We start from the raw sequence: 9,383 nt of genomic DNA, 5'->3' as shown, positions 1-9,383 counted from the left end.
ATATATATATATATATATGTATATATATATATATATGTATATATATATATATATGTTGTATGGCAAGAAGCTTGCTTCCCAACCGCATGGTTCCGGGTTCAGTCCCACAGTGCAGCACCTAAGGCATGTGTCTTCTACTATAGTCTTGAGCTGACCAAACCCCTGTGAATGGATTTAGTAGACAGAAACTGAGAGAAGCCCCCACCACTGCTTACAACCAGAGTTGGTGCATTCATGTCCCTGTAGCTTAACGATTTGACAAGAGAGATTAATAGAATAAGTACCAAGCTTAAAAACAAGTACTGGGGTCAATTCATTCAAATAAAAATTCCTCGAGGCAGTGCCCCAGCATGGCCACAGTCTAATGAGAGAAACAAGATAAAAGAAACATATATACACACATACACGCACACAGTATATTTAGCACATATGTGGTGTAGGTGTGTGGTAAGAAGTTTGCTTCCTAACCACATGGTTTCGGGTTCAGTCCCACTGTATGACACTTCAGGCAACTGTCTTCTGTTACAGCTCTGGGCTGAACAAAGACTTGTGAGTAGATTTGGTAGATAGAAACTGAAAGAAGCCTGTCGTGCATGTGTGTGTTACTGTGTTTTTGCCTTGATATTGCATGATGATTATAAATAAGTAACATAATCACGCAAACAATGTCCATTTCCAGTATTCCATGAAAACGTGTCTGGTTATGGGGAAATATTACCTTTCTTAGAAACAGGTGAGGGTTGGTGACAGGAAGGGCTTCCAGTCGTAGAAAGTCCACCTCAACAAATTTCATCTGACTCCTGTACACATGGAAAAGTGGGCATTAAAATGCTGATGATGAGCACAGGCGTGACTGTGTGGTAAGAAGCTTGCTCCCCAACCACATGGTTCCAAGTTCAGCCTTACTGCATGGCACCTGGGGAAAGTGTCTTCTACTATAGCCTCAGGCAGTTCAAAGCCTTGTGAAAGGATGTGGTAGACAGAAACTGCAAGAAGCCCATCATATATGTGTGTGTGTGTGTGTGTGTGTGTGTGTGTGTGTGTGTGTGTGTGTGTGTGTGCGAGTATATATAATTATGTGTATGTGTCTGTTTGTTTCCCCACCATTTGACAACTGATGTTGGTGTGTTTACATCCCTGTAACTTCGCAATTCGGCAAAAAAGATCCAAAGAATAAGTACTTAGCATACAAAAGAATAAGTCCTGGGGTTGTTTTTTGGCTAAAAATCCCTTTAAGGTGGTGCTCCAGCATGGCACCAGTCAAATGACTGAAACAAATAAAAGAATAAAAGAATACATCCAATTGTTTAGCCCTATGTTAGCCATGATCTAAGACATTCCAGTTGTGCCTATCCAATCTTTAATTCATAAGTAATGTATGCAGGACTACATTCTTCAAACCATCCTTGATTTCTTTGGTTGTTTTAACCCTTTTGCTATCTACCCCACCTGAAACCACCTATGGTTCTATGATACAAATTCCTTGTTTCATTAAGATCTTAATTAAAACCTTTCATCAAAAGTTCACATTAATTTATGTTCCAAATCACCATGACCGATATCCAAAATACAGTGGAGAAGGCTAGCCACTGGATTTGGTTAAAAAGAGAAGATGAGCGATGGCTAGAGAAATATTGAGCTTTGTTTTTAATAACCAGTTGATCTAGTAAGCGGGGCCTCATATCAGTGAGGGGGGCCGGTGCGCATTGATGCCATCGAGAGGTAGGCCCCGAAACGGCACGCATTCTCACCTGATTGGCTTCTGGTATGCGGAGTTCTCGACTGGTAGCACTTGCATGTGAGAGTTGTTTGCAAGACATATGTTCCAAACACCAGATAAATACCAAGAAAGTTATTTTACTGAATTTTTTCATTATCTTCAAAATTAATTGAAACAAAAGCAGTGTGCTTCAACAGAAATAGGGGAATGAAAAGGTTTAAGGTGTGAGTTGAGGATAATTTCACCACTATTTCTAGTAGTCAGATTGACGATGTAGTGGCTCTCTCTCTCTGGTTCATGTGTAATAAGATAAAGAAGATTAACAATTACTTAATTTCTGAGCAGTTCCGAGTAGTTAGTTAATGACCACCCTGATTAGTAATTACAAATGTGGAGGTGTGTGTGTGGAGGGAGAGAGCGAGAGAGGAGGAAAGGGAAACAGAGAGGGAGGAGGAGAGAGAAGGAGAGATAGGATAAAGTAAGTATGATACCTGAGACTGAACCTCTCGGTCAACATTGTTCTGTTTGGCACTGGCATTATTCAAATTCGAAGAGGTGGTGGCTGCCACAACATTGCAGCTGGCTCTCATATTGTTGGTGTTGTTCACTGGGGTCTGGTGGTGGTGTTGGGACAGCTGATGGGATGAGGACGATGATAATGATGATGATGAAGACGAAGACAATGACGAGGCTGACGATGACGACGACGCTGCTGACAAGGATGTGGATGATGGCAATGGATGGGTTGCTGCTTGTAATGGAGACGGCAGGGATCTCTGCGGTTGTTGTGGATGCTGCTGTTGTGGTTGTTGCTGCTGCTGCTGTCCTCTGCTGTCGCGTATGGCCTCCACTTGGTGGCGGAGGGCAGACATATTTTCAAGAGGAGCACCATCACCTACAATTAAAATCCAATAACAATAATAATAAAGATGGCGACAACCATGATGATAATAATGAAGCTTTCTTTATTCACCACTGAGGGTTCATAAAAAAACGTTGGGGATGGTACAACGTTGGGGGTTACATAAAAAAAAGCATATAAAAAGAAGAAACGCTAACAATATAAATTCTACATTATTTACATTTGATAGATATTTGTCCTCATCTTGTTTGTTGTTGACACAACAAACAAGATGCTTCGTTAACAACAAACAAGAAGAGGACAAATATCCATCAAATGTAAATAATGTACATAATTCCTCATCTCTTAAATATAGAACTGAATATAAATTGTAATGATGAATAATTTCCCAAACGAGTGAGACATCCTAGGACTGCTTGCAGAAACCCCACAAAACCATGGTTGCCCAGACCACTAGGGCAAACACCCTTTCCCATTGTCATCCTTCAATCTAGAGGTGCATGCTTAGAGTAGGCCCATTAACTCGGACCATTCTTGACAATTCTTTACTCTCACTTTCCTTTTCAAGTGAAACTGGAAAAAGTTGATGAGGGCTTGGTCGAAGAGGAAAGTGTCTGTTTTAAGCCCTTTCCATGAGGTCCACCACATAATCTCTTTTGCTAAAACTACCAAACAAACACTACCTGCCTTTCCTGGTGGCAGGATGATCTTCAAAATGGACTCAGCAGTTAGCCGAATCCAGCCGCCATGTGACAGCAGGTGTTTTACATAAACCCACAAGACAGCAATGCTCAGGCACTGAATGAGAACATGCAGAACAATTTAGTCACTCTGCATGCATCTTGGGCAAGCCCAGCTTATGGCACTTGCATGCCTATAGAGTTTATCTTGAACTAACAATGCCCTGCACTAGCACTACCAGGTCAAAGATTTCTGGAAATTAACCGTGGGCCCTGGCCCAAAAGTCCTCCAGAACAGACCAGCCAGTTGATTCTCATCAACACCTAGAGTCTCCCTAAGAACGTCATTGCACTTTCCTGCCACTAACCCTCTTTAGAACTTCCAATGACAGCATTGCTTGACTGACAAAGGACTAAATGCCTGACAACACTCTAGGTGTCAGGCACCCAGCTTCAGTCTATATTAGACCCAAAGCTGCAGCTCAGTCAAAGAGACAAGCTATGGAAAAGCAAGTCTGACAAACAGTAAGCACACCTGCTCACCACTGAAGAAATGCTGGTGATGTCATAGCCTCAGTGCATGCCCAGTTTTCCATTCAGGCAATGTGGACAACAAATGGAGCACCTAACCAGTGGAATATGTCCCATCTACAAAAAGCAGAAGAGTATGCCCTCTAGTTTGGTCAAAAGTAACTGGGACAAAGCACAGCAGTCAAGCGGAAATATATAATGGCAGTGATGCATGCATCTGCCAACTCTGGCTGACTTCCAGAGATAGTTTTCACTCAGATCATTTCTGGGTGAGATTGGCCACCCTGTTTGTCATCTCATCTCAGTTCTTCTTCAGCTGGAGATCTGGACCACACCAGACCATGAGCAATTTAACCGGTCCCTCTGTCCAGTGTCCTACTACAGTATTGGACAGCATGGATGTACCTCACCAGGTGCTGACTCACTGTCTTTTCGTAAAGACAGTGAGAACATAAAGATGGATAAAATGCTGCTAAGCATTTTGCCTGGCATGTTAATGGTTCTGCCAACTTGCCACCATATATAAATCGATAAATAATAATCACACTCTATCTCATAAAAGGGGATTCAAAAAACAATATTTTTTTTTTCCCCAGTCAAGAGGGAAGGCACTGCCTATAGATTTTCACAAAGCCTCTGAAACAATGGGAGGAAGGAGAAAAGATACCAGCTTGAATGCCTGCATCAGGGTATATTCTGCTGAACGCATCCACAATGCTGCATGAGGTTCAACCAGGAGACAGATTAAGTCTACCAACTAAGTAGACCATAGAGAATTTGAACTCAGAAAGCAAAAGGCTGATGTTCTTACAGTTCCACCAATCCATCTACCTGGGCCAGTCCTTTTTTTTTTAAACACAGCAGAGTGTGATTTGAGGGAGATTTGACAGTTTTTTTTCTTTCTGTGAAGTCAAGCAAAAATACACAGGCTCCTTCATTGGCTCACATTGCTAAGTCCATGATGTTATTGTTCTTTCATCCTGGGTCAGTCCTGACTCAATAGATATGTAAAGAAAGAAAGTTGACCCAGCAAGATCTGACCCTGAGTGTCAGAAGTATCTATCAAAACTACTCTACCACTGGATATGGGATAAACATTGGATAAAATTCAGTTTTATGTAACAACCTTCTGTTATGTTTTACAGTTTAATACATTAATAAAGATTTGATAAAATGATTTATGTAACAATGTTTCCTTATGTTCTGCAGTTAAACATCAATAAACAAACAATAAAGGTTTTAATTTAATTTTGTTAAATTGCATCCAAATAATTATTTCAAAACGTAATTAACAGAAACATATATAGTATAATCTTCTTAAAAAAAATAGGACCAGGAAAAGATTAACCCTTTAGCATTCAGATTACTCTGACAAATGTAAAGCCTGTTTAATTACATTGTTTTAAATTAATTGTACAGCATCTTGTAACTGAGATTTTGATAATGCCCCTGTTTATTTTTAGAATGACTTTGTAGGGCAGGTGTGAGAAGTCAGAGCTGGCTGATTTGAGCATAAAACAAGACAATTTTGGCCAGATATGGCCGGTTTAAACACTAAAGGGTTAAAGAAATGGTATTTGTTGTTGATTAGTCTCAGGTCAATCCTGATCAAAGAGATTCTTGCTATGACCTTCCAGCAAATAGTGGTGCATCTATGTTTACAATATCTCATGTTAGAATGAGATGAATAGGTGCAGCTGTTTGGACACTGGTGTTTTGGCACAGCTGACCGGACATTGAATCTGTTTTGACAACAGTACATTTTAGCACTGGAGGCATACACCAACATAAGAAGAAATATAACAGTTGCAAACAGAAGTGCGAATCACAAAATAGATGGAACTTGTGGAAGAGGGAGACCCAGGAAGCCATGGGACGAATTGTTGAAGGCTGATCTCAAGACACTAAGCCTTATGAAGGAGATGACTAAGGAGCAAAATATCTGGTACCTTGCTGTACTCAAAAAGACTCATCTATCACAACAGAATTGATACCAGTGTTGGTACCACGTAAATAGTACTCAATACACTGTGGAGTGGTTGGCATTAGGAAGGGCATCGAGCTGTAGAAACCATGTCAGAACAGACAATGGAGTCTAGTGAGGCCCCTGACTCCAGTCAAACCACCCAACCTATGCCAACATGGAAAACGGATGTTAAATGATGATGATGATGAAAGAGGGAGAAAGAGAGGGGGAGAGGGAGAGAGGGATTACAATTTATTAAGTGAAACTAATTGACATAAATACTTTCACTAGCCATTGGTGTGCATAAAATGAAACAAAGTTAAATGAAGTTTAGTAGACAAGCAGATTAGTCATTGCGACAAGTTAGTTGTCAACAAGAATAAAAACAAAATTTCCAGGCCACCAAAGTGTCCTGAGGATAAAGCATCCAATGTCAAATAAATCAGTGTTTGTTAAATCAGTAATGCTATATAAACAGGCAGAGTCAAAACGGGGAAAACATCTTATACCCAACTCATGTGCCTTTTCTTTTTTAAGGTAATAAGGCTACAGAGATGAAATGTTTCAGGGGTCTTTTGGGAATATCATAGAGAGATCGTGTCACAAATGAGGAAGTGAAAAGAAGAATAAAGCAGGTTATAGGGCCCTATGAGGAACCTCTTATACAAAAACACAAGCTCAGGTGATTTGGGTATGTCACCTGCTCATCAGGGAACAGTCAAAGGTAGCAGACGCAGACAGAGAAAAGGGTGGGAAAACAACATCTGTGAGTGGGTAGGCCTCAAGATGAGAGATGCAGTGTGCGAGGCAGAAGACAAACATGGGTGGAAGGATCTGGTCACTAAGTCATCAGTGATGCCCCAGCGGTCAACCAGACTACAGGATATGTAATGTAATGCAAGGGTAGAGTAACAGGGAGATTTAACTGCTGTAACTGCGGAAAGAAGTTATTTTCAACCACTGTGTCATGGAATACTGGAGTATTTTTTTAATACACAGCATAAGTGCATGCATTCATAGCAAAGTGTCTCATTTGTACCATTTTCCCTTTTAACACAATTTTAAAACTCATCTGTATTTTCGATCTTTTACTAGTTTCAGTTATTAGACTGCAGCCATGCAGGAGCACCGCCTTGAAGAATTTTTAGTTGAATGAATCGACCTCAATACTTATTTTTTGTTAAGGCTGGTACTTATCCTATTGGTATCTTTTGCCGAACTGCAAAGTTACAGGGATGTAAACATATCAACACCGGTTGTCAAGGGGTAGTGGGAGACAAACACAAGGACACACATACATTCATGGAGGAAATGATGAATGACTGACCTAGGCATTATGTTGTGCTTGAGAAGACCCATCAAGCCATCAAGATACTGGTGTCAGGCTAATGGTATCTATGCTGGTGGCATGTAAAAGCACCCATTACACTCTCAGAGTGTTGGTGTTAGGAAGGGCATCTAGCCATAGAAACCATGCCAAATCAGACTGGAGTTTGGTGCAACCTTCCAGCTTGCCAACCCTGGTCAAACCATCCAACCCATGCCAGCATGGACAATGGATGTTAAATGATGATGAGCTTCTTTCAGTTTCCATCTACCAAATCCACTCACAAGGCTTTGGTCGACCCGAAGCTACAGTAGGAGATACTTGCCCAACGTGCCATGCAGTGGGATTCAACCCTGAACCATGTGCTTGGGAAGCATGCTTCTTGCTGATGGCATGTCATAGCACCTATAAAATCATATTCACTCGCATGATTAACAAGTCTGCTTCACAACTACATGGTTTTGGACAGCATCTTGGGCAAGTGCTTTACACTGTTGCATAGGCCAGCAAATGCCTTGTGAGTGAACTTGAGTAGTGAAAATTCTTCAGTCTTGCAGGGCACAAAGCAACCAGGCTAGGGCTGTTGCCTTTATAAAATGCGCACAGTACACACTGCAAAGCGACTGGCAGAAAATGTACAGTGAAGAGGACCTCTAACCCTTTAGCATTTAAACAGGCCATTTTGGGCCCAAATATTCTACTTATTTTTATGTTCAAACCAGCTAGATCTGGCCTCTTACACTTATCCTGTAATGTTATTCTAAGAATAAACAATCACATTGAAATCTTGAAGCCTCGAGATAATACATGATTAATACAAGATAATGTGAATAGATAAACATTACATTTAACAGAGTAATCTGAATGGTAAAGGGTGAAGTCCGGTTGAGGACAAGACAACCTTATTGGCACTGGTTCCACAATAAAAAATGCACCAGTACATTTTGTAAAGAGGCTGGTGTTAAGAAAGGCTTTTAGCTGTAAAATTTATTCCAAAAATGCAACATAGGAGCAGGATGTGGTTGTTCAACTTGTCTAGAATGGTAGTAACTCCAACCAAGAACTGATTTGAGCCATAATGAATTGTCCATTTCCATGCCAATATGCAAAGCATGTGTAAAATGATGTTGGATGATGATGATGAAGACGATAACGATGTTGAGGAGAGTGTTATTTGAGGGAAATTTGGCTGCCAGTTCTAGTAGGTTAAGAGACCATTAACTTGCTGTAAACTCTCTTTTACACATTATGTAGTGTTTTGTTGATTCAAGCTATCCCTAGTATCGTCTCCTTTCCTCCAAAACACACACACACACACATACATGCACACACAGATAGGTACGTCAAACTACTGACAGTTCATTGCAAACAGTATTGTAATGACCAGAAAATATTTTGTTGACACATCTACTGACATACTAAGAAATAAAAGAAATTTACTGGAATTGTAACCTGGCTTATTCAGAACTGAGCATCCCCACACCTCTTTCATATGAGCGTGTGTGTGTGTGTGTATGTATATATATATATATATATATATATATATATATATATATATATATATTTATACACATATATATATTCTTTTATTTGTTTCAGTCATTTGACTGCGGCAATGCTGGAGCACCACCTTTAGTCGAGCAAATCGACCCCACGACTTATTCTTTGTAAGCCTAGTACTTATTTTATCAGTCTCTCTTGCCAAACCGCTAAGTGACGGGGGACGCAAACACACCAGCATTGGTTGTCAAGCGATGTTGTGGGGACAAACACAGACACACAAACATATACATATATACGATGGGCTTCTTTCGTTTTGCGTATACCAAGTCCACTCACAAGGCTTTGGTCAGCCCGAGGCTATAGTACAAGAGACCTGCCCAAGGTGCATGCAGTGGGACTGAACCCAAAATTATGTAGTTGGTAGGCAAGCTACTTACCACACAGCCACTCCTGTGTATATATATTTACATATATATACACACACACACACACACATATATATATATATATATACATACATATATACACATATATATATATGTATACATACACACACACACATACATATACATACATATATATATATATATATATATGTATACATACACACACACACACACATACATACACTTTGTTCTCTTTTACAAACCCAGTGAACATACATATATTTCCTATTTCAAAGAAATTCAAACAATAGATATAATGGGCAATGCCAGGTATCTCTGCTAGCATATGTATACATGCATATATATGTGTGTATATATATATATATATATATATATATATGCGTGTGT

The 9,383-nt window shown here is 40.0% G+C and overlaps 1 protein-coding gene across 1 annotated transcript in view; it reads right to left on the bottom strand.

Annotated features, from left to right (window-relative positions):
• The window catches only part of LOC106871772 (AF4/FMR2 family member lilli), a 60,698-nt gene that overhangs the window by 34,867 nt on the left and 16,448 nt on the right, over positions 1 to 9,383 (bottom strand). The window contains exon 2 of the mRNA XM_014918410.2: positions 2,212 to 2,615. Within this exon, the coding sequence (XP_014773896.1) occupies positions 2,212 to 2,615 (404 nt within the window). The remainder of the gene's footprint in view (positions 1 to 2,211; positions 2,616 to 9,383) is intronic.

This window comes from Octopus bimaculoides, chromosome 19, assembly GCF_001194135.2.
Source record: "Octopus bimaculoides isolate UCB-OBI-ISO-001 chromosome 19, ASM119413v2, whole genome shotgun sequence".
Taxonomy (NCBI): domain Eukaryota; kingdom Metazoa; phylum Mollusca; class Cephalopoda; order Octopoda; family Octopodidae; genus Octopus; species Octopus bimaculoides.
Note: the sequence above shows the minus strand (reverse complement) of the source record. Positions and strands in the feature narration are given on the sequence as shown.